Raw genomic sequence first — 27,229 nt, forward strand, 5'->3', positions numbered from 1 at the left:
ATCACCCAATACCCTCAATTTTTCCATAAAATACAGGATTTGCAATTTCACACACACACACACTTTAAAAGAAATCACGCTTTCAACGGTTTTTCTTTTGGAGTTTACTTTTGAAATTACCATTTCTTCGCCAAAAATAAAATGTTATGTTGTATGTATAAAAATATTTTCCACAATTTGCACTTCCTTGTCACTCATTTTTTTTCACACCCCACTAGCTTTTTGTGGTGATGCGACCAAGTGAGCTCAATAAAGCTTTCTTCGCACCATCTTCACTTTTGTAAATTGCTATTAATATACCTTCACACAGTTCCGTTATATGCTTCAAAGATAGATCTTCGTGGTCAACAATCATCGCCAAATAGCTCAATAATTCCCCAATAGCTATTGATTACCCACCCATTCCCTCTCACGGGGTCCCAAATAGCCTTCGGGGACGCTGCTAAAATATTTTGCTGTGTAATACTCGCCAGAAGTGAAGTGCAATTGTGAAAACCAACAATATCACATGAATAGTTGATGCGGTGCACGTGTGAAAAGTTACTTAAAAGCTGCCAATTTCTAGCCAATTTACCCAATTTCAAATAAATGTAGTAAAATAAAAAAATTAAAAAGCAGAACTTAGCCAAACTTCTTATCTTTCAATTCTTCGATACAGTTGGGATCTTCTTCAGGTCTTTTAAATATTAAAAAAAAAGATTATCACGATGGGCGGAACAAACGTAAACCAATGACGTAGACGAGAATTGAATGATTTATAGTGACAGAGGGTGAAATTCATTAGTCATACAGACTTAAGATTCCTTAAGAAAGACTTAAGTTTTCTTAAGAGTCCTTAAGAAAAAAAATTAAGGGGGGTCTCTTGTGAAAACTGTTAAAATTTATACATTATTAATATTGTCATTTTTTGGGGTTTTTCTTAAACATGGTTTTCCGATGTTGGTTACATTTGAAGCCTACTTATTGAAGTGTAAGAAAATCACTTTTCGCCATTTTAAGTGCGACGCCATCTTGTGATTTTCCGACTTCTCCACAGAACTGCCCTAAAACACAAAGGTAGGTTTTTCTCAGGATCTACTGGATGGATTTTGATGGGGTAAAAAGCAAATGAAAGAGGACATACCCGTGCACATTTTGATGTACCAGAATTTTGAATTTCCATTCTAGGGCTGAGAAAAGTGCAAAAATGTCAAAAACTTGTGAACAAAAGTCACATTTTTCCACTTTTCTCAGCCACAGAGTGGAAATTCAAAATTCTGGTACATCAAAATCTGCATTGGTATTTCCTCTTTCATTTGCTTTTTACCCCATCAAAATCCATCCAGTAGATCCTGAGAAAAACCTACCTTTGTGTTTTGAGGAATATCTCAAGATGGCGTCGAACCTAAGATGGCGGAAAGTGATTTTCTGACTCTTCATTAATTAGGCTACAAATGTAACCAATATTGGAAAACCAAGTGTAAGAAAAACCCCCAAGAAAAATAAAAATATTTAATTTCGCCAGCTCTCAAAAGAGACCCCCCTTAAGATTCCTTAAGGCTACAACAGATGGATGAGAAATTTCTCGAGCGACGATGGGCCACGAAATCCTCGTCACACGAGAAATTTCTCGTCCATCTGTGTCCATCAGCCTTAAGGAAAAAAATAAGATTAAGATTAAGATTTCTTAAGAAAATCAAGCAAAATGCATATTTTTGATCATTTTTACGAATTTTGATGCCCGAAGGCGATCAGAAGAAATCATAAAAAATGTGTATTTTGCCTAATTGAAGAAATCTTAAGTTTCGCTTAAAAAAACGTTAAAGTCTTAATTTTTCTTAGGAAATTTTTAGTTAATTTTAAGGAATTGTAAGAAATCTTAGGTCTTTCTTAATATATCTTAAGTCTATCTGACTAGTCAGTAAATTTTATCCAGAGTCCGTTCAAAATTGTTTCTCCGCGAAACAAAGAAAATACCACAAAAATTATTGTAAAAGTGAGAAAAATTCAATTTTAAGTCAAGAAAAAATAAGAAAGTTAATGTTTAAAAAATTCATTGAATGAGGGTTTTAAATGTTGAAGTTCACCCACTTCCAGCCACTGAGGAAGGCTCGGATAAGGGTTGAAAACTTTGCAAAGTAAGTCTATTTTTTTGGAAGAAATTTTCTACCCCTGGCGATGACCGCAAATTAGTAAAGTAAACCAATTATTTCAATTTATATAAAATTAAAAATCTAATAGTTTCATATTTTCATTATCAAGGGAAGCACACATTAAAACATCATAACTCTCCAGTTATTTTATTATTTCACGTGTACCGCCCCAAATAACAGTCTCAAACAAAACTTCGAACCGCACCTGCAACGAGATAATCACCATCCAGAAATCTCTTTGGCAATTTTATGTGCATTTCCAGCAACATCTTACATACATAACATATATATATTGAAATTGATTCACACGCCAGACTTTAAGGTTTTGCCTTATGTGGATATTTTCTAAATACCGTGACGCGATTTCACTTTTCCCGGACGTGAGATTGCTGCTAAAAGGAAAAAAAGAAATACCACAGAGAGATGGCTCAAGAAGGTTGCTTACCCCTTACGAAGTCTCCGTAAAACCATATTTCTCTATATATGAATTTATATCGTGTTATTCGTTTTTCTTTCTTCGCACTCCTCGTTCCAATAAATTAATTACAAAATTCCATGTGTAATTAACAATTGTCTAATATTATATAGCATTACTCATCATTGCACAGATAAATAATAAATAAATGCTTCTGTTGTGCACTCTTATCACATCTCACTATTTCTTTTTCTTCTTCTTTTGTACACAATCCACAGTACACTATGATCAATAGAAATTGTGAGATGGAAAATTATATCACTTTACTCGACTTCATTAAAAAGTCCAAAAAATATCGTCTTTTGCGGGCGAAGAACAAAAACACACTGAAAACTTTTAATCATTTTGTATGGAATTAAAACGTGAAGGAAAGAACATTGGCGAGTCTTTCGTCATCAACTCCCATATTATTTTACTTTATTTCTTATTGTTGCCCGGATAGGAGACACGAGAGAAGGTAACTTCTATACACGGTCCATCGTGTCGACATTCACTACAATATTCCCAATCATACCCATAATAATTGTGCACTAGTGTATATTTTACTGGACACACCGATAGAGAGACTTCTTTTGTCAAGTCGCTTGGAAAAATTAATCTCCCTCAGGGGCTTTTGATGTCATTATACCCCTCAATCGATTTAATTGTATGATGATGGAGCTTTGCAAGAAAAGAGCAACACGATAAAAAAAACCACGGCAATTAGGGAGGTTAAAACGAAAACTTTAGCCAATTATGCAGAAATATTTCTTAACCAACTCTCTGCATACATACATACATTGAAAGAGAGAGAGAAATACATTCTCAATCGTACAGAATAAAGAGTCAGGATATTAAACTGAATTAATCACTTCTTATTTATCTGTATTTTCAATTGAGTGAATGACTAAATTTGTTCATAATGTGGTTATTTCAAAAAATCGTTTTCAGAAAAAAGAAAAAAAATGTGTGGCAACAATGAACGACTTAGATTCGAACCCGGGGCTTTTTAGATGAGAGTTTACTGCTTTATTCCTTATGCAATTGAGGATAGGAAAAACTGAAATAGTAGGGGTAACTGGGGTAAAATGGTGAATTTGAAAAAAAAATAAAAATTAATACCTAACTCAAGAAGCAGTGAGAGCTAATTTGTCTAATTTTGTCAGTAGTTGAACTTCGTACCCCTGCCTAAGCCTAGAAAGTTTCGTAATAATTAATCCAATATTTTGGCTTTTATTTGAAAAACAAATTTTTCGAACCTCAAAGTTACTCTGACCACTCAACTACAAATTCAGTTTTGGCGAAATTCTCTGCAATATTTTTGATCCAAATGCGAGACAGAGTAACTATTGCTAAACACGAATCTAATCTGAATTTTCCGAAAAAATTTTCCGAGTTTTCCCATAAAACACTGATAGTAAAAAGTACCCCTTGGGGCAAAATGGTTAATTTGGTGTTTTTTTAAAATAACTTTTTAAATTTTTGAAAGAATAATTTCCCTTAAGTAGTATAACAATTATATACAATTTAGGATGTTTAATTACTTACTATTACCAATTTTTATAAACTACAAAAATAAAAAAAAGGCAATTTCTTAAATTTAACGTTTTTTTTTAATTTTTGTATTTTTTAATAAAAAAAAAAAAGTTTTAATTGTTACATAAATCTCTCTATTTTAATAGATATTATAGTGTCTTGCTAAAATAATTTCATTAAATTAAGATTAGCGAACAAAAACCGCAATTAACCGTTTTACCCCAGGATTTTTGGAACAGGCAAATTTGCAAGGATTTGGAAAATGGCCTGAAAATGCATTTTCCCATTAAGATAGAGAAAAATCGTCTGAGACAAAGTTGTAGTCCGGAAAATTTCCTATAAGATAGTTTTCATGGGAAATCTCAAATATTTCCACGAAACTCAGGAAAAATTATCTCCCAAAAATTCACCGAATTACCCCAGTTTCCCCTATTGTTATTTTTTTTTTAATTAAAAGACTTTTGGAGTCGTATTTTAGGTTTTCAAGTCATAAGAATTAAAGATCTTAATTCATACCTCGTTTACCAACTTAAACTTGAAAGCCTGTAAGAAGTAATGGGGGGCTATCGATTTCTACTACGTAAGAACCCTTTTTCGGATAAGAGTGTATCAATCTAATGATCCAATCTTAGCGTCTCTTGAGCCTTTCAAACTTCAATTGTCTGTGGGCCATCAAAAAACCTTTGAGCTTTAAACCAAAAATCTTTGCAAGTTATATTGAAAAGCCAAAGTGACAAAGCAATGCGAAAAAGCATAACAAAAATAATCGCGCAAAGTTCATAAAACACCATCCTCCACTTTTATGCTTGGTGAGTGCTGCAAAAACCTGCATGAACTTTTTTCCCAACCCAACTAGTACAGAAACTACTTCAACTCTTTTTTTAAGCTTTTCATGCGTTGCTGAACATACGAAAATGGAAAATCAACATTTTTTAAGGTTAAACCACTTTACACAACTACATTGCTTCGACTTTTTTTTTATATTAGTGCGCCAGAGCTCTATACCTACTAAAGTGTCTGACCAAATCATTTTATACTTTCGCGAGTGAGAAATACTCGTGTTTGTGGTGGAGAACGAAAAAAAAGGAATAGGTAACTTCAGCCACAGAGTATTGGAATTCTTGCAAGTGAATTATAAATGAAGAATTTAATATGACTTGAAGTTCATCGAAACATCGAATATTATTATTATTATTATTACTTTTAGTTACAATTCTATTCATTCTTGATTTTTTTTTCTTGTGTCTTTTGCAAAATTTCAATTCTCTCCAATGCGCTTCGCCTCCACTGACTACAAAATTGTTATTTTATGTACACACCGCACTGTTGTTATGTCGTGTCGTGATTTTGCAGCCTTCACTTCCCTATATCACCATACCCAATGCAATAATATAGTACCGCGTCATATATACACATTCTCTGTTCTTTCTTATACTATTTTAAACAACAAAAAGAGAATAAAAAAACTAGTGATTGATCAATAATTGATTTATGTTGATAGACATGTGAAGCGTGTATTGAGATTGATGGGTGGAAAATAGAGAGAAGAATATCAGCATATTCTGTGTGAAATATGCTTTTTTACGAGCAATTTGCTTTTATCATAAATATATAATAAAAAAAAATTATCTAAGAGAGCAAATGAAAGGCATTTCAAACTCACCACATTGCCTGAACTGAAACAGGCTTGAAGATGTGTGTCCTTCCGCAAACACTAACGCTGAATCCACTAAAATTCACCAAAGAAACAAAAGAAAAAGAAGAAATATTCGTTAGTACAAAGCATTCCCTCACGTGCATCAAAACGCACAGAATTTGTGCAGAAGAGGAACTTCTTTGTGCACTTAGGTGTGTTTTGCACGTAAAATAAGAGAATGCCCTTCACTCACCCATCTCCATCCAAGCGTATTGATGTATCAGCCAAGATGCGCAATACCAAGCCCACCGTGGACTTTTCATTGCAATCAATACCAAGGAGACACGATTCCTCCTGATCATAGTTCCTACCGCACACTTTTGCAGCAGCATCATCATCCTCATAGTCATCATTTGTACACTCTAGACATACATCATTGTCACATTTTACACCCTTTTGCCCATCAATGGTGCAGCACTTTGATCTCACATCACCACCTCCACCCTTTTCGTCCACATGCCCACCATTCGACTGTCTATGATTCTGTCTCGTGCACGAACATATCGGTGAGACTTTTCGGTTCACTGCACTACTCGTTGCACTCCGTACAACCATCTGCTGATTTTGCAACTTACTCAAATGATGCTGATGGCAATCCGGTAGCGATAGTGTCTGCTGCAGGCGATTCTTCACAAATCGCGAAACAACCACCAAATATCGTGTGCGTCCAGCGCGTGCAGATTCTAATTTTACAGCCTGTGTTGTGTAACAAAAAAAAAAACAATTTTATGCACAACTTTCGGTCATTTCAAAAGGGAAAGGGAAAATGTTGTGGCACATTGCATGTAAAATGATTTGCTCAATTACAATGTATCGCATTTTGAATATTAAGAGAGTAAGGGGCGCAATGGATAAAGCAGTCTGTTCGCATTCAAAAAATCGCCGGTTCGAATACAGAACTGAAAACTTTACCAACGTGTCATTTTTTGTCTTTTTAATTATTTTAGGGAGAGCTATAAAAGAATTTTCAGTTTTAATTTGTTTCTGATAGTATCACGGTTATTCTGGGTGTTTGAATGCCTAAAAAACTCTGAAAGTTTAGCCACTTCAGATTTTAGAGAAATAACGTAAAATTTTTGTACAGAAATGTCAAACTTTTGATAAAGGAGTCTACAATGCATCTAAAGATGAATCGTTAAAAGCTTTTTTTTTTAAATGTTCAAACTATATGTTTTAAATAAAAAAACGTAAATCGTTTGAAAATAAATGTCAAATTTAAAAAAACAAACGTCAAACGTTTGATTAGGGACATCAAGCATTTCAAACAAAAAGACAGGTGTTCAGACAAAAACGTCAAAATAGTGTCAAGTCAAACATTTCAAAAGAATCATTAAATGCTCTAACAGAGAGAAACGTCAAACGTATGAAATTTAAGTCAAACATTGGAATAGGAAAGTCATAACGTTTACAAAAGAAACGTCAAAAAGAAATTTAAATCATAAAAAACAAACCTGTGGACGTTTGAAAAATGACATCAAATGTTTCATACGAAATGTCAGATTTACGAATAGAAATGTCAAACGATATAAAAGATTTTTAAACGATTCAAAATAAAGTCAAACATTTGAAGAAAAAAAACGTGAATAATTTGAAAAAATGTAAAAAATTAGAATAAAAAACGTCAAGAGTAAGAAAAAACTTTAAATAGTCGAAAATAAATGTCAAACGTTGCAAAATATAACATTAAAATTTGACAAATTGTGAAATCATTAATTCAAATGCATCTTAAATGATCTTAATCTTCATGATTCCTATTCCTAAGTTAGGAGTTTTTAATTCATTTTTAACGTCATTTAAAGTTGTTATCTAAACACACCCCTTTTGAATATAGTTAAAGGTACGGTACCCCCTAGCTTTTCATTTTCCCAATTTTTTTCATCTCTCAATTGCGTTTTTCATCATTCCAATCCAGGCCATGGTGTAAGACAGAAAAAATCCTCCTTTTAGCTCACTTACAAAATAAGGACCTTCATCAAATTCTCTGGTGCGAAATTTCATACAAATTTAAAGCGTAAAACAAGTTCCAATGGCCACAACATTAGGCAACGACGATGAAAACATAAATTTCATGCGTTTCATAAGTTCCAAGACAAATTATGCGTCGAAATATTTGAATGTGATCCAAGGGCTTTTCGCATGCGAAGATCATGGTTTATTATCTTTTAGTTTTCCGTTGCATCATCCTGACGTTTTCAAAATCTTTGGAGCAAAAGTTAAAAATCCCTGTCAATCTCTTTGGGTATAAAAATTCAATTTAAAGTGTCAGATTAATGTTTCATTTAACGTTTCTTTTTTTTTTCATGAACACGGGAAGACATTTGAAAATTCGCACGTAAAATGCCACTTCATCGTACACGGGAGTTTGACCTTTCCTGATGGGGAGAATGAAGGATGGACGTATGCGAGATAAAATAATGATATACACATAATAATTTCTCTTCTCTCATCAGAAAAAAAAAGAACCAATCGCATGGTTAGCTTCACGCGCTCTTTTCGGCGCGAAATGTCATTACACAGAGAAATGCTAATCTATAATTAAGTTTAAATTCCACTTCCTGCCCATGATGGCCCAAAATAGCCACCACCATTGCCATATTGTGTCTAACCATTTGGAAGGATGAGACAATTAATTTTGGCAAGAATAAAAAAAAATCACACCCCACTTTGTCAGGGATTTTTTTGTTCTTCTTCATCTTTTCCAACGCAACGAAAAATGGGCAAAATGAGCAAGTCAAAAAAAATGAGGGAAGTGCCCACATTAATCATTTCACGTGCTATTGTTCCATTTAGACGCCCGTCGCGCAAAAGAAATCCTTCCTGCTTTGCGTAGAGAGAAAGACTAATTTTGCGTTTAGTGGATGAAGAAGAAGCAAATAGCGAAAAAAAAAACACAAATGTTTTATCACTAACAATTAAATTGCGTGTCTCGAGCACACAATTTCCAATTCACCATATTATTTCTGTCCGTGTGCAAACAGCCTTTACTCTTTACAGATGGTCGAGGTCACGATTTATTGGCATCGCTCCAAAACGTCTCTCTCGTCGATCTCGGAACTGATTCGGTACTTTTATGGTTCGCGCCAAGAGAGCGCGCACCGATTTACCCATTTACACAAAAACGCATTTTGCAAAAGAGCATTTTATGTATACAACACACTCCTGCCCCGATATGCAACTCGAGGAAGACTCATTGGGCACGGTGGTATGTTATATGTGCCACACATTGCAATTGGAGATCAGTAGAATATTTGAAGAGTATAAAAAATGTAGGAGAAGACGGGGTAATTTGGCCACTTTGGCAAAGTCATTTATGGCAATATCTCAAGAATGGTAAATGCTAGAAAATCCATTTCTCTACAGTTTATACTCCCCATAGAAATATTCAATCGTACCAAGTTTGAGGAAAATCCGATCATTGGATTTTCTTTTGTTTAAGAAAAATCATTTTTTCACTTTTTCAAGTGCTTTTGGCATTTTGGGAATTCGTCATTTTCGAAAAATTTTTAACACTTAAAAATTAACTTTTAAGCCATTAAGGGTCATTGATCCTTCATAAACACGATAGTGACATCCATTTTCCGATATCACAAACAGATTTTCCTGTGGAAATGGTTTTATCTGGAAAATTGGAGTGGGGTAATTTGGCCACTTGAGTTTTTCCGGCACAATTTTCCGACCACATTTAAGATATTAATTATGGTTGTGCCTTTTTATGTTTTCTTAATGATTGTAAGCAAAGTACGACAAAAGATTTAAGCTAGAAAAAGAAATTTACGATAATTTGAAAAATGGCCTTTTTTAGACTTTGCCCGTTTATGGTTCAGAAAATGTTAAAGTTTGAGGCTCTGTTAAATATTTTTATCTGGCAAATTAATGGAAATGAATCTTAGATAAATAACCTATCTTCCAAAAAAATAATCGAAAAAATAAAATTTTTTTATTGTTCAAAAATTTTCATGTTTAATAATTTGTGCGCCAAAGTGTCCAAATTACCCGTGCTCGGGGTAATTTGGACACTAATTGTAAGTTAAGGGTCCAGGAGAATGGAAAATTCACCCATTTCTCATCGAGATAGAGAAAAGTGTTATATGGGGAAGTTGTAGGCCGGAAAATTTCCTACAAAATAGGGCTATTTGGTTTTCTTCATACTACCATACTTGCTTGATATATCCCAAAAACCGCCAAAGTGGCCAAATTACCCCGTCCTCCCCTACTGGTAAGTTTCACTTACGGGCTGTGATTCTTTCTTCAAGCTCAAAGGCGGTCCAAGTGTGGCAAAATTTGATGAAGACTGAGGTGAAATCTTGAAGAAAATTCAAGTGTGTCAAAGATTGGGGGTGCAAACTCTGGGGAAGGATGGCTCGCGCTAAGAATTACAGCAATACGCGAGTTAGCCTTCCACAGAGTTTGCCAGCCCCAATCTTTGACAAACTTGAATTTTCTGCCAGATTTCACCTAAATCTTCATCAAATTTAACCACACTTGGACCGCCTCTGATGTATGAATCACAGCACCTAAGTGAAACTTACCAGTATTTTTGCTGTAGAAGGTAAATCTTGACTCGAGAATGGAAGTGAGATTCCTGGAGGATGCGCATCTGGCCTATGTGATGATCGAGGTACTGTGAATGTCATGATTTGATCCACACAGTCCTGGAAATGCCAACGAATATTTAATCTATTTTAATCAATCAACTCTATTTTAATCAACCTTGCACTGAAATCTCCCCTTACAGAATAGAATTTATTTCAACATCACGACCTCTGGCTGATAAATTTAGGAAGAATATTTTTATTCTAATATTTGAACTATTTTTCAACACATTATAGCCTCATAGGAATCATTTTTATTTATTTTTTTCTTTTTAATAAAATACGGAAAACTATCTTTCTTTAGGCAACGGAAAATGTACGTGAGCCACTACCTTCCTAGGGCACTTTCCGTGGGAAAACCCGCGAAGCCCCTTATGCTAATGTACTGGGAAAAGCGCTGGGAACAGAAAATTGATGATCTCAGGAATTTTTTTTTTTTTTTTCACTATTTCACAACATTTATTTATTATCTGTCACCTAGAAGGGACATTCAATAAAGGGTTCACAAAACAAAAACATCACTAAAAATAACTCCGGAGACAGGCAGAGGTGGCCACCACCACTCATACCAGGCATCACAAACTTCTAGCCCCACACAGCTAGACTTCCCCGGACCACCGGGAGGCGAGTCCCAGAGGATCTGCACGTTTTAAACGTCTGTATCGCTTCGTCAAAATCAGGCGAGATGCCAATTCGTTTGGGTGATTTTCCAGCTTCTCGTTGTATCGTTTGCTGATTTCCTCAATTTGGTCTCTCACTGGCGGAACCTGTAGATCACGAGCTATGCTCTCGTTGCTCACATACCAGTCAGCACCTGCCACCATGCGCAAGGTTTTTGACTGGAATTGCTGGAGGACAGTCAGAGTGGACTCGCTGCAGCTTCCCCAGATTTGGACGCCATACGTCCATACTGGGATGATGATGGCTTTGTATAAAAGCACTTTTGATTGAAGGGAGAGAGCGGAATGCCTACCAATCAGCCAATACAGACTGCGTACCTTCAGCTTCATTTGCTTCACTTTGGCACTAACATGGGGTTTCCAGGTGAGTCTTCTATCCAAGTGAAGTCCCAGGTACTTCACCTCTGATTTGTGCGGGATGATGATGTCATTAATTTTCACGGATGGGCAAGATCTCTTCCTAAGAGTGAAGGTCACATGGGCAGACTTCTCCTCATTCAACCTGACACGCCAAGCTTTAAACCATTCCTCCATTCTAAGAAGATGCTCCTGGAGCTCACGAGAGGCAGTATTTGGATTACAATGACTGGAGAGGACTGCGGTGTCGTCCACAAAAGTTGCGATTTTCACCTCGCGAGACACCGGCAGGTCCGCCATGTACAGCATGTAGAGTGTGGGCCCCAGAACACTGCCCTGGGGGACCCCCGCCCTGATGGGACGCGCAGTCGAGAGATCATTTTGGACTCTCACCCTGAATTTCCGGTCCTCCAAGTAGGACCTCATGAGACCGTGAAACCTCACAGGCAGCAACCCCTCAATTTTGTGCGTGAGCCCCTCATGCCATATTTTATCAAAAGCTTGCGCTATGTCTAAAAAAACGGCAGAGCAATACCCTCCACCATCCAAGACCCCCTGGACCTCAGCAACCACACGGTGCACCTGCTGAACAGTAGTGTGTTGTGGACGGCAACCAAACTGGTGATTTGGGATCAGGTTTCTCTCCTCGAGGGCCGCTGACATGTCATTCAGAATTACTCTCTCACAGAGTTTGGATAAGATTGGCAAAAGACTTATTGGGCGATAACCCGATACTTCTGTGTCGCTTTTCCCAGGCTTGGGAATCATTCGAATATAAGCCAATTTCCATTTTTCGGGAAAATACCCTACTCTGAATATTGCATTGAAGATGTATGAGAGTAATCTTATCATATCCGGAGGCAAGTGCCTTAGCATTCTTCCAGAGACTCGATCATGGCCAGGGGACTTCTTCACCTTGACCGTCCTCTTAATGAGATATTGAACAGAATCCGCAGTGCACCTCACTGCTTCACCAGGCTGCACACTCCGCGCCGGCAATAGTTCGACCTCAGCATCGCCAGGCGGCATTGAAAATACATTTTCCAAGTGAGACGCAAAAAGTTCAGCTTTGTCCTTTGAGCTCCTCGCCCAATCAGAGTTACTCGTCCTTAAGGGAGGATCCGGGATTTTGGGTCTTTTAAAATTCTTTGTTGCTTTCCATAAAGAATAGTCACTTGCTGCAGACGGAGACAGCTCACTCAAATATTTTTGGAAGCCCTCATCCCTTTGTTCCTTTAGTAGCGTCTTCAGCTGCCTTGCAATCCAGTTCAGTTCCTTTTTGTCTTTTGGATCTCTGCTCGCCTGGAATCTCATTCGCAACCTTCTCTTTTGTCCCAAAAGATCCCGCACAGATCTGCTCATCGGAGCCACCCTAGCATCAACAGAATCTCTATGAGGGGTCGCCTGCCCAGCTGCGTCACAAATCGTCCTAGTAAAATTCTCGACAGCATCCTCAATATCCGCTGGAGACCTCAACCGCTGATTTAAATTGCATTTTTCCTTTAGTATTGCAGAATATTTTTTCCAATCTGTTCGTGAATTTGTGATGCTCACTGTAGAACGATCGCTGCGACCGTTGAGATATGAATTTGAATCGAGTGTTATAATAATTGGTGAGTGGTCTGAAGATAGGTCAAAACATGGCTCAACCGATACCGCATTGACATTAAAGTTTTTTGCGACTGCAAAATCTATCAAGTCGGGGACTTTTTTCCTGTCTGTTGGCCAATATGTTGGTTGCCCCGAAGATAAACAATCCAATTTGTTTTTGCAGATCGACGCATACAGTGAATTTCCCCTCGGAGTGGTCAGCCTGGAGCCCCAAAAACGGTGTTTGGCGTTGTAATCGCCTCCGGCAAGAAATTTGGATCCCAGGGCAGTAAAATACCCAGTGAATTGCTCCTCGCTGATGGCAAATCGCGGAGGGCAGTAAATCGCTGACAGGACAAATCCACCTGTAACGTCGTCTATACGGATGCTAGTCGCTTGGAAATGCCTCGCGCAAACTCCCTCAAGCTCATAGTGTTCAATTCCACGCCGGACTATGACAGCCGTGCCCCCATGGGCTTTCCCATCCGGATGGTTCGTTTTGTAGGTTATATACCCTCTAATAGCAAAGAAGTTCTTGTTGGTGAAATGAGTCTCGGAAATCAACATTACATCAACATTTTGATCGCGCAGGAAAGCAGTGACTTCGAGCTTATGCTGCGATAATCCATTTGCATTCCATATGATTATTTTGAGTGGATTCATGGTTTGTTTGTCAATTTGGAGATAGCCTCCGTCAAAGATTTCACGCTGTTGTCGATGGAATTTTGTCGCTTTATCATTTCCGAGAAGTTTGTTTGAAGATTTGATATGTTTGTTTGCATAATCAACATTAGATCTAGCACTTGCTTTATGCTCATTGATTCCTGTTGATTCATCCGCGGTCCTGCGAGGACACCCGCATAGGTCATATTTCTGGGTTGGTTTTGTGGGGCAGAGGGAGGTGGGGTTTCTCCCAGTGGGGGCATTTCATGTCTACGAATTCGGTACTCATTGTTCGCAACTCTCTGTTCCCTTCGTTGTCTAGGGTTTACTCTTTCGAGGAAATCGTGGTACACCACGCATCCCCTCCAGTTCGCGGTGTGGTTTCCTCCACAATTGTTACATTTCTTCACGGTCGCGTCGCTTTTATCCAAGCTACAAGCATCCGTCTTATGACTCCCTGCACACACCACGCAGATGGGCTTCAATTTGCATCTATTTTTCGTGTGCCCGTATTCCTGACAGTTGAAACATTGGACAGGCTTGCGAACTTTATGGGGTTGCTCGACCACCACAACGTGATGCAGGAATCTTGTAAGATTATAAATTGGGTGAGTTTTGTTCGGAGTTGCGCTAGTTACATTCAGTTCCACCATAAACACATTGCTTTTCTCCCCTTGACGACTTTTAGCAGGTGTAACCCTTCGCGGGTCGAAGCCCAACAACGTCAGCTCGTTGGATACATTCTCCGGTGTCATCGTGGGTGGGATGCCCCTAATCGCAACCTTCAAAGCACGTTCGCTTTTCAGTTGGTACGTATAGTAGGATACATTTTCACTATTGAAAGCTTTCTGGACCGTGCGATAATCATCAATATTAAAGAGTTGCAGTTTGGCCTCCAGGCCACGTCTTAGGATCTTGATATCGTATTTAGTTATCTTGAGTGCTTGCATCTTATCATTAAGTGTAGAGATAAAAGTAACGTCACGTACATAGAAGGGAACAGGCTTTTCATTCTTTGGTGGTTGCTGCGACCCAGAGTCCCTGGAACACCCAGGTACAGAACTACTGAGAGGGCCAAACCGATTACTGGTAGCTATCGGAGTGCCAGTCTCGCTCTGCACCCGGGGTCTCGGTCTCCCCACAGGATTTTTGGTCGGACTTCTTTTCCTCTTTTGTCTGGCTGTTACGAAAGGCTTGTAGATGTCAGCTCCTGAGGCTGGATCCGGAGTCATGTCTTCGTCCATTTGGGAGTCATCAGTCTCTGGTACACCCTTACTGTTAGCTAGGGGCACATTAGAGCTTGGACCCTCTTCAGGATTCGTCCGAAGATTGCCCTCAGAAGACATGCTGTGTCTATGTGATTACTTGTCGCTAATCAATAGAACACAACCTTCATAGGCATGCAAACCCAAGTAGGGTTACTTCAGGCAATATAGTATCCTTAGCCCACAGGACTTAAGTTTAGGTCGCAACTATGTCTGTGGGCCTCTATAAGCCTGGAAATAGTGCCACAAGGGCACGAAAAAGAAGATTTTCTACAGAAAAAGAGCTTATATGTGGGAGCAATATTTATTTTTGTCAAATGACACTTGCCTGACAACCGGAAGTGATCTCAGGAATGAATTGAATATTAAAGTATTTGAGATCGAGGAAAACCGTGAAAATTGGCCGTTTATTTGAATTCGACGTGCTATGAAAAACTCAGACAGCGCTGTGAAATTTCAAAAACAAGAGATAATTCGAGCGAAACAGACGCAGGTACGAGTGTTAAATGTGAAAAATGAGTGAAAATCCCGGAAATCACAAGAAAATTGTGGCCACAAGGTCTTCAGTAAGTCCCCCATAGTATAATTGCTGTGAAATTTTTGCTAAACTTGCCCATTTTGCATTAGATTTTAAAGAAACCACCAAATGATACGGACTCTTCGGATTGCACGGATACGACGACAAAGAAGCTCGTCCGGAGTATTAGCTTTAGTGGCAAGACATCCGTTAAGTAAGTAAATTTCTGGAACATTCTTTCCTTTAAATTGCTCAAATGATTTTAAGAGATTTTTGTTTGGCATACTGAGCCACCCAACCTTGCCCTCCCATTGCCAAGAGGGGGTATGCGACCGACCCACTGACATGAAAAGATTTAAAATATTTTTTTTTGCGGGTAAAACTCATTTTTGGGGCGCCAAAAGTTGCCGGGTGGCTCATGGGGGCCCAAAGTACGGTCAGTAAAAATTTGGTGGCGCAATTCCCCGGATTTTTTTGTGGAATTTGCACGACTTACAGCATTAAAGGCTTACATTAAATTCTGAGCAAATGGCTCAGAAAACTGAAGTAGGACAATGATTTCACCACATTGTTGTCTCTCTCTTACTCACGGGGAGGATAGGAAGTAAGCACTTGGAAATGAAGTGTAGAAACTCAAAAATGCTACATTTCTCCCCAAATTGGAGATCTATTTAGGGATAGAATGAATTCTTGCCACTAAGAAGAAGCAGAACAAGAATATTCTGGCATAAAATTTTCACATAATTTTGAAAATGACATTTCATTGTTTACATTTCGTCGGTTCGAAATTGTACTACGTTAAGTCCTGTACATTTTGTATGGGACGAACATCGTATATTTTGTAACCGTCGATTTACATTAAATGTCGCGATTTGATGACAAATTTTCAGGTATGCATGTAGCATTTAGGGTATTTTCCATTTTACATACGTAATATGCACATAATGTACGTATATATAAAATATTCTTTGATTTTTTTTAAAGAACCCACCATAAGAATTTTTTGGGAAGTGAAGATTTTTTCTTCAGATTTCTGCAGAAATTCGGCATCTGAATTTTTTATGGGGTGTTTGATTTTCTATCCTCTCCATGAGTAAGAGAGAGACAACATCACTCATTCTGTCCTACTTCAGTTTTCTGAGCCATTTGCTCAGAATTTAATTTAAGCCTTTAATGCTGTACAGTGTGATAACTCCCTTAGATAGAAGAAGAAAAGAAAAGAAGATAAGCCTACTCCGGGAATTTTTTTGTGGGGTATAGGTTGTCCTCAGGGGCTTACGCCTCGCCTACTACACGATAAATATTTTTTTTCCAGTGAATTTATGCAAGGAGCGGACAAGCAAACAATTTGGGTGAGTTCTTATGAAGAATCTGACCCTAAAGTTGTCAATGTATTCGATATTGCTGCTGCAGCAGCCCCCAAGGAGAATTACGAAATCTTGGATAGGGACATTGACGATGAACCATTAGATGCAGCGAAACTTTGCCCAGGAGACAGCAATAAGGAGAATGAGACACCCGAAATGACGATGTGGTCATCAATTATTATGGCATCGAAACCATTAGCCAGTTCAACAATGCTGAACTTTCAAATTGATCCATCGGCGGGGGATAAAGTAATCTTTCGAACTGGGGCCGTTAAGAAAATCCTCCCAGAAAATTCAGATTATTTGTCTTTCTTGATGAAAACCCCCGAAAATGTTGGTTGTGGAAAAACTCTCGACTTTCCCACAAATGAGGATCAAATGAATATCACACTTCGAGGGCTGCATTGTAAAACCGGTTAAGTCGGTTCGGAGCTCATACCGACTTAGCCGGTTTTACAATGCAGCCCTCGACTTGCAGCTTTCAAAGAAATTCCCACTGAGGAGATCAGAAAGCACCAAGATCTCCCACCAGAAGACGATCAAATGGATCTCATGATGAATTTTCAAAAGAAGTCCTGCAATCCCGCATTGGATATTTCAGTACTCCCGGAAAGTGCAAAGAATACTAACGATTCATCCAGGAGGCTCAAGGAAGATGAAGAACATCCCAAAGAGTCTCGCAGTAATGCCCGGAAGACAATTTACTACCCGTCTAACAATCAAATTGATGTCACTGTGGATGTGCCAAAAGGCAAAAAGTCCCTGCCAAGCATGGATATGACTCTACCACACATTGAGCAGAGAAAGGATCCGATGAAAGGGAGAAAAACAATATTCACCACAGAGGATGACAATGAAATGAACATCACTGGCAGTTCGGATGGAAAATCTCAGAGGGATATTCCGAAGTCAATGGAAGCAAATACGGACCTCACTTCCCAGGAAGTAAATGAGAGGGGAAAGACATCCCTTCTGATGCAGGAAATGGAAATGACTCTGGATGAAGGTGGTAAGGGGATACATTTTGGAAGGAGAATAATCCATTTCTCTAAGGATTATGACACTGGAATGGATCTGATTGAGCCTTTGTCGTGGGAGAAAGACGAAGAAATTGCTGCGGAAGCTTCAAAAGGAACGCCAAATATGGACACCACCAATACGCCTCTAGATGAGACAGCTGAAGCATTCAAATTGTGTTCTGGAAATTTTGATTTGGATGTTTTGGATGCGAAGAAAAATCCAGCAGCTGTTTCACGAAATATTCGCTGGGAAACTTTCACGATAAGCCCGCAAAAGACACCCGAGAAGAGAAGCTAAATTCCTATTGTAGTACCCAAGCAGGGAACATCAAAGAAATCACTGCTGGAAGCATCTGAGAGTGTAACGATGTCCTCTGTTTCCAGCTCTTTTCGGCCAGCTTGTATAGGTACTTACCTGCCGGTGTGCTTTTTTCTTTAAGGGCGCCAGATCTGTTAGGAGATCGCACACCGGGGGTTTTTGAGAGGAAAAGATCGCACAATTTGGGGGTTTTAATTAAAAAGAAAATTTTAACTTAAACCTTTTCCTTTTTAAATAAAAAGGAAAATTATAAATTTAGACTTTAATTAATTTCGACGTGCCCGAAGATTATGAACCATATTCCTATCTTTTAACACAGGAGTATGGTTCATAATCTTCGGGCGCGTCGATTTACTTTACACTGTTTTATTTAATTTAAAAAGAAAAAGATTTTATATAAATTTAAATTGAAAGAATTTGACTCTACTTTACTTTTTTACACTTCTCAAATAATTAGCAAAAAGGAATTTAATTAAACACGGAGATGTTGGTTGATGATGTTGCAGCTAGGAGAGCTGATTCCAGAAGAAAGATGATTACTCACACAAGAACTGGCGATAGCCCACAAATCCCCACCACCGATCTTTCGATCTTTCTGCATTTGCCCTGAGAAGATTTTGGATATTTTACTACCGCCTAAATCTATACACCAGCCTAGCGCATGTACATGAAAATATGAATGTAACATCATCCCCCTTCCCCTCCGGAAAGATTGCAAAAAAATGATAATTCATAATAATATTTAAACATCGAAGAATGACACATAAAATTAAGATATGCAAAGTTATCTCAGACCATCGAATATTTCAAAATTTACTTTACTGTGGCACTAAAAGTAATTATTTCAAAAACATCGACTACTCAACAAATTACCACATCTTTTTCATTACTAAGGTCACGCTCAGACGCACCCTTCATTTCTAATATGAGTTCAATTTTAACGTCCGGTTCATCAACCTTTACCCTGGATTTGCTTAATTTTTTTTTCAATTTTTTTGTAATTATTTTTAACGCGTACTTTCACTTTTAATTTATTCCTGTTCTTCAAAATAGAATTTTCATAAATTTCCATTCTCCAATTTTCAATTTTCAATCTCCAATTTTCAATCTCCAATCTTCATCTTCTTCTCATTATTTTAAAGATACAACTACGAGAGCGTCCGATGTATTTAAGGCCTTTTTAACAATGTATCTTTATCGATGACTTGCTCCTTTTAGCAACTAAAAATTTCGTACCATACATCCAAGGTCTACCAACTCTGATGTCTCATTTTCGAGAGAGATGATATACCATGGATGTCCCCATTTTTCGTCCCATCATCAACTTCGTTGCGACCCTTAAGGTTACGTTTTCGGTATGCCTTGGGCCGTTCAGTTCTCCGTAGCTTCTCGCTACCACCTTAGGAGCGACGACATCCCCTGAGTTGTATCTTAATACACAGAACCAGGAATATTCAATTACTTTTAAATTCAGAAAAAAATTAAATTTTTCTTCTATCTTTTTCCTTCAAAGAACAATTTTTCTTTAAACCAATTTCATGTTTTTTTTTAAACATTTTTTCTCTCAATTTTTCAATATTAAATTTTATATTTTAATTACGCATCAAACAATATCAAATCCAGAGCTTGTATCAGAAACTATCAGTCTCCACCTTACAACACTTTCAAAATTCTAGGTGTGTACTCTCTTTTCATGTATATACGCAACGCGAGCCGATACCTGTAAAACAACTGTCTTTCAGCGCCTTTTATATGACATTTTAAGAAATAGATAAATCCGAATGGTATGATCCAACTAATTTGCAATTTAAATTAATAACATTTAACATATTCATTCAAGAAAACTTAGTTTCTTTTACTATGCGATCAATTTGGTTTTAAATCCTTTTTGTGGTAACGACCTTTTCTTGACTCGTTTCCCACATCTTCAACAATATACACATCATTATTCTTTGAAATCACCCTTGCTTTTACCCATGTAGGAAAAAACTTGGCTTGTAGCCCCTGAGACGCATTTGACAATTTAAAATTGCGTCTCCATACTACATCTCCTACACTAAATTCGTGATTTTTAGCACTATGGTTCACATCATATTGTTCTTGAGACGACTTATGAATTTTTCTGAGGTTTTCATTCGCCCTACCACGAGACTTTTGCAATTGCTCAATACGATTCTCGTCACTAGGCTGGTTACCTACATCCAAAATCTCATATTCTTGTCCGTTAGCTATCATATTTAGACCAAAATTTAAATAGTATGGACTATACTTGGTCCCTTCGCTTACTGCCGCACGCATAGATACACCTATCTCAGGTAAAAATTCATCCCATCTATTGTGCTTTTCTTTAATGTAAGACTTAATAGCTGTTATTACTCCCCGATTATATCGCTCTGTCGCGTTTGCTTGCGGATGATAAGAGGCCGTGGTCCAATGCTTTATCTATGATTGCTTCAAATAGCTTTCAATATCTTTACTGACAAAACTAGTGCCTCAATCCGTGTAAAAGAATCTTGGATAAAAAAAAATATTGAGAAAACGTTTTCTCTTAACACTCTTATTACGCCCTGCGACTTGGCATTTCTCATCGGAAACAATAAGACAAATTTACTCAGCCTATCAACCACTACCAAGAGCCAAACAAACCCTCTTTTGGTCCTGACTAGTGGTCCCACAAAGTCCGCTGATACGAATTCCCATGGACGTTTCGCCTCAATAAATTTTCCCATAGCCGGTGTTAATGAATAATTTGATGATTTGATCGACTTACAAGTATCACATTTTGTTATGTACGCAGCTACTTCCTGCCTCATTTTTGACCAATAAAAGAACTCACAAATTCTATGAAAAGTTTTAAAATAGCCTAAATGACCTCCTGTGGGTTCATCATGATATTTTAGTAAGATTGCCGGTCTATCCTCCTTCGGCACCACTAATTTCCACTTATGTTCACTAATCTTATCTTCATTTAAAAATGAACAATTTTTATATAGTTTCCCGCTTTTTATTTGGTTATCAGGAAAATCAGACGGATTTTCTGATACTTTTTTATATAAATTTTTAAACCATTTATCTTCTGAACTACCCTCTACTGCTTCTATGCATCGTGATAAAAAGTCTGGCACCTTCTATATAATCATTAAACCGCTCTACTGAAAGTACAACAGCTAAACATTCTTTTTCGGTAGTGGAGTAATTTTTTTTGACTTGCCGTGTACTTGTGTGAGTAGTAGGAGATCACACGCTGGTCATCTCCTTTTCCCTGTAGTAGGCATCATCCAGCGCCGAAATCGGAACTGTCGCACTTGATGACGAATGGTTGAGTATAGCCCGGCTAGCTCAGTCGGTAGAGCATGAGACTCTTAATCTCAGGGTCGTGGGTTCGAGCCCCACGTAGGGCTCCAAATTTGTAACGATGTCCTCTGTTTCCAGCTCTTTTCGGCCAGCTTGTATAGGTACTTACCTGCCGGTGTGCTTTTTTCTTTAAGGGCGCCAGATCTCTTAGAAGATCGCACACCGGGGGTTTTTGAGAGGAAAAGATCGCACAATTTGGGGGTTTTAATTAAAAAGAAAATTTTAACTTAAACCTCACTTTAATTAATAAAAAGGAAAATTATAAATTTAGACTTTAATTAATTTACTTTACACTGTTTTATTTAATTTAAAAAGAAAAAGATTTTATATAAATTTAAATTGAAAATAATAAATAAATGTAAATGCAAAGTAAAATATAACGGTAAAATATATATAGCAGTATAGTATACATTAATAATAATGTACTAGACATTTGTAGGGTTTTACGAAACCTTTCATTTGCACTTGAGTTGATCAAAATCGAACCAGCAGAACCCGAGATATTTAATGCTAACTTTAGAGCGCTATATTTCCGAAACGGCTCGATAGATTTTCTTGAATGACCTATCGTTGGAAAGGTCATACTAAAGTTTAATCAAAATTTATGATTTAGTTTTCGAGATATTCATCGAAAACTAATCACAATTTTTGTTTTTGATTTTTGGCCCTCTAGCGGTCATTTTTGAAACTTCAGATGTTCTAGAGAGTTGTAGGGCTTATTGAGAGCTTTCATTTGAGCCTGAGTTGATTAAGATCGGTCAAGCCGTTCTCGAGTTATAGCCGATTTTCGATAAAAAATTGTGACGGCCATATTGGCTAAACGGCTTGGCCGATTTTCGAAAATGAGGTATCGTTGGAAAGGTCTTGATGGTCCCTATAATATATCAAAATTTCAGATTTTTAGCTATAATAGGGCCTGAGATATAGCAAAAACAAAATTTGGGGGTTATCCAAAATGGCGGACGTACACTCATAGAACAAACTCCCGTTTTATCACCGCAAAGTGATAAATACGGAATTCTCTTATATGAAACACCACTTTTGCAGTGATAAATACAGAATTTTTTCTATGAGTGTAGGGGAGGCGGGGTGGATTTGACCTCATAATCGGATGTCTTCCAGTTGATATTTAAACTTTGCCGTTTACCGCAAGTCTCTATCTATTACCGTTCTCCTGCAATTAAACTTTATGCCACGGCCGGCCGGACGGACGGAAAAAATTTTTTGAGCATACGTTTTTTGGAATGTGGGAATCTTAATTCGTGCTCATACCAAGTTTGAGCCCGATCGGACAACATTGCATTTTAGGTGGTACACAGAAGCTGTGCTATTCTTTTCTTCGAAAGAATCACAGCTAAAACTAACTTACCATTTTGAGCGTTTCCTCCGGTCGCAGAAGATAGAACATCGATTGAAGATGCTGATGGATGTCGGATGAATTGGTGGTACTAGATGTCGCCTGAGCGCCACCTGTTGATGCCACCTGCCCCGTAGATGGGCATGTATTGCCCGAAGACATCGATGTTGATGATGAACACGTGGAAATAACACTCAAACGACCCAAATCACATGGGCTACGTAAATGCTCATTCGATCCCAGCATAAGAGCTGATCCTTTTCCAGCAAAATAGCACTCGCTGAGGCTACACAAAGCAGAAAATATGAAAAGTTTTTTATATGGTGTGAGATACTTCCTTCTGTATGATGAATAAAAGAATGCCAAATATGTGGAATCAGGTCAAAAGCATGTTTGTGATGAAATCTCTTTCTCTCTATCGCGAAAAAATTTAACCGAGGGAACTTACATCGCATACAAATTTTCAGCGGGTCATCAAACCAACATGACGAATTTTATATAAAAATATACATACAGGGTGTCCCAGATTAATGTACTTATATTTTTTTGTACAGTTGCTTAATGGTTATGATTTTATTTTTCAGTGTTTTAAAACTGATTTTTTTTATTTAGACTGATTTAGAATTTAAGGGGGGTCTCTTGTGAGAGCTGGTGAAATTAAATATTTTTATTTTTCTTGGGGTTTTTCTTAAACTTGGTTTTTCAATATTGGTTACATTTAAAGCCTAATTATTGAAGAGTAAGAAAATCACTTTCCGCCATCTTAAATGCGACGCCATCTTGAGATTTTCCTCAAAACACAAAGGTAGGTTTTTCTCAGGATCTACTGGATGGATTTTGATGGGGTAAAAAGCAAATGAAAGAGGAAATACCAATGCAGATTTTGATGTAGCGGAATTTTGAATTTCCACTCTGGGGCTGAGAAAAGTGGAAAAATGTGACTTTCTTCTGATATTTTTGACGTTTTTCACTTTTCTCAGCCCCAGAAAGGAAATTCAAAATTCCGCTACATCAAAATCTGCATTGGTATTTCCTCTTTCATATGCTTTTTACCCCATCAAAATCCATCCAGTAGATCCTGAGAAAAACCTACCTTTGTGTTTTAGGGCAGTTCTATGGAAAAGTCGGAAAATCACAAGATGGCGAAAAGTGATTTTCTTACACTTCAATAATTACGCTTCAAATGTAACCTACATCGGAAAACCATGTTTAAGAAAAACCCCGAAATTTACATCATTAAAAATTATGTAAATTCAAACAATTTTTCCAAGAGACCCCCCTTAATATTTGAAGAAAAAAAAACATAAAAATGCATTAAACAAAATTATTGGCTTATTAATATTGATCAGGAATCCTTTTTAAAAATTCGCATCATAATGGCATAAATCAATTATGAGGATTTGTGGCCAAATCGATTTTTTTCAATCGCCACAGAATTAAAATCTATTGAACATTCCGTGATAAGTTCAACATCAGCGTGTAGAAAAGTTGAATTAATTCAAGAACGCCGAAAGAAAACTTGATTTTTTTTTTTTTTTGAGAGAAAATGATGATCAAACTTTTGAGGTTAGAAACCTCAGTCGTCCAGCATTAAAAAATATTGCACAGATTTGTTTCATAGTTTTTTAAATTACGTAATTGATTTTATTTTTAGCTTTATAAACTCACAAAATCTATTTTATTAGGTGTACTAATTTTTTTTAACAGAATTAGTTGGTGTTCCACTTCGTGGCCAACACCAAGTATTGTAATCGTAGGAAAAATCGACCACCTCAGATCGGGCTCAAACTTGGTATGAGCACGTTTCAGACAACCCACATTCCAAAACTGGTGGTGGAAATTTTTGATCCGGCCGGCCTGCCGGCCGGCCGGCCTGCCATTGGTCCCCATTTTGCCTTATAGCTCGAGAACGGTAATAGATAGAGACTTCCGGTTTGAAGTTTTATATAGAAATCTGGGTGTAAAATTTCATTTTTTCGCATTTTCAAAATCCAAGATGGCCGCCGTCCGCCATTTTGAACTACTGTCAACCACTTCCCTTATAGTTAGAGGTCTGAAATTTTAGTATGTTGTAGAGCTCAGTGAGACGTTTTCATCTACAATTCATACTTGAAAATCGGTCAAGCGGTTTAGCAAATATGGCGACCTAAAGCAAAAAGTGTTTTTTCGATATATCTCGAGAACGGCTTGACCGATTTTGACCATCTTGGTATCAAATGAAAGGTATTGCGAAGCCCTACAACTGACTAGAACATTTCAAGTTTCAAAAACATCCGCAAGAGGCGCTAAAAACAAAAACAAAAATTGCTTAACTTTAAGGGGCAATATCTTCGAACCCCGATTATAGATTTCCTTGAATTTTTGATATGTTGTAGCAGGACTAATAATCTTGCACCAGTCCGAAAATGAAGGAAATCTATGTCGCCGTTTAGAAAATATAACCATTTGAAAAATTCTTGAATTTGAAAAGTTCTGAGAACCATATCTCTTGAACGGCTTGTCCGATTTCGCTCAACTTGGTATCAAATTAAAGGTTTTGCAATTCTCTACAACTTTCTAGAACATTAGAAACCTCTACAGCAATTTCTTGATGACGAAAAATGCGAAAAACTGTTTTAGTAAAACAAAAAGCCGCCATTTTGTGTTTTAGAGGTGACCTTGAAAAGTATCAAAATTTATCCCATATTCTAGCTTATTTTAAGACCTTTCCACAACTCGTCAAGAAATTTCTGTAAGTGTTATAGAAGCTGAGATATGAGCATTTTTATGCATCAAATTACTGAATTTCACAAAAAAAATCAACTTTGCCTTCTAATTCTGCTCACAAATCGCATTACAACGCATAAACAGACTTCTACACGTTGTGGGACACCAACTCTTATAACTGGACGCGTTATGATTGACTTCCGTTTTGACTCTGTCTGCTTGTAACTTTTTTAGACTTTGCCAATACTAGGTTTTTGAAAATAATTTTCAAAAATTGTATCATTTAAGTGATTTATGTCCAGTAGTTGCAATTGTAAAAGCATGAAATTTTTTTTTAAATTTTAAAATTATGTATTTGTAAAACGAAAGCAATATTTTACATTCTCTTAGAAACATATACGTTAGAAATACGAAAGAAATTCTTTCCAGGATATCCAAAAAGAGAAAACAATGTTTTTCCGGAATATGTAAATCTCGAAAGCCACTAGCCCAAAAGTTTATTAAAAAATAGTTTTATTTGTACATACTTAAAAAAAAAACATGAAACTGAAAAACAATCAGCCATTGAGAAATTGGTTAAACGTTTAGATGGGAAAAATACATATTTTTTACATTAATCGAATGAATTTGGTTAAAGGAAACATTCGTTACCTATTCGATCTATATAAGTTTTTATTATTCGTTTTAGCACTTTACGACAACAGACCTTAAGTATTTAGGACTTTCTATATTCGAGTTGGAAAATAGCAACGGCAGTTTTTGGACCCCGATTTGATAATTTCTTAAAAGTTTTTTTTTAAAAATCTACAGAACCAATTTAAATAAAAAAAAACTTATGAAAATAGTCATCCAAAATTAAAGAAAGGCTAGAAAAGTTGTAACAAACCGTAAAAAAATCTTAAAATGAACTTTAATTTTCAAGTTTCTTCAAAAGTAATTTTAAAAAATTTTAGTCAAAAAATTGATTAATTAGCGTCTAATAACCTGGGACACCCTATGTTATGTACGATGAGTCGGTATAAATGAGAACCGTTTTCGCCAACACAATGCCACCGTAAGTGCCCGAAAAAAATGATTTCTTGGTACGAATAGAGATAAATTGAGAATTTTTATGAGACCTGCAATCCCCCTACTGAATAAACAAAACGATGACATTTATTCCAAAAAAGAAAAAAAAAACTGATTTTTTGGCAGAAACACTTTATTGTAAAAGGCTACCCATTTCAATGGGACTTTTCTGGTCACTTTCGCCCCTCATCCCATATGGCAAATAAAACCCCCATTGATTCGGAATCCGAATCAGCACAAAACGTGCACAGTGAAAATGTACACAAAGCATAAATCAGCAACCTATACGATATTCATTGAAAAAGATAAGTGAAATTGTATAAAATGTAAGCATTTATTCACTTTCAAGCAAATTCACTGTAAATCTTTTTTTCCTCATTCTTCTCTTTTTATTTTTCGTGATCAATGTATGACAATGAATTTATACAATTTTGCTACGCGACTCTTCGGCAATTCTCTGCAGAGGTGTGTTGGCAAAAGAGAGAAAAGAAAATTGTGACGTACGACACAATTGAATTTCATCATACAGCAATTCCGCTTATTTTTTTTTCTACATT

General features: G+C 37.1%; 1 protein-coding gene and 1 non-coding gene across 3 annotated transcripts in view; one reads left to right on the forward strand and one right to left on the reverse strand.

The window, feature by feature from the left end:
• The window catches only part of LOC129790126 (protein phosphatase Slingshot), a 61,271-nt gene that overhangs the window by 18,374 nt on the left and 15,668 nt on the right, over nt 1-27,229 (reverse strand). For both annotated transcript variants that reach the window (XM_055827404.1, XM_055827403.1), the window contains exons 3-5: nt 22,911-23,184; nt 6,012-6,514; nt 5,786-5,851 (exon numbers count right to left, since the gene is read on the reverse strand). In XM_055827404.1, coding sequence (XP_055683379.1) covers nt 5,786-5,851; nt 6,012-6,514; nt 22,911-23,184 — 843 coding nt within the window. The remainder of the gene's footprint in view (nt 1-5,785; nt 5,852-6,011; nt 6,515-22,910; nt 23,185-27,229) is intronic.
• Nucleotides 21,516-21,588, forward strand: Trnak-cuu (transfer RNA lysine (anticodon CUU)). The gene has a single exon. It is a non-coding gene; the product is annotated as a tRNA-Lys (tRNA).

The sequence above is a fragment of the Lutzomyia longipalpis genome, chromosome 2, assembly GCF_024334085.1.
Source record: "Lutzomyia longipalpis isolate SR_M1_2022 chromosome 2, ASM2433408v1".
Lineage (NCBI taxonomy): Eukaryota > Metazoa > Arthropoda > Insecta > Diptera > Psychodidae > Lutzomyia > Lutzomyia longipalpis.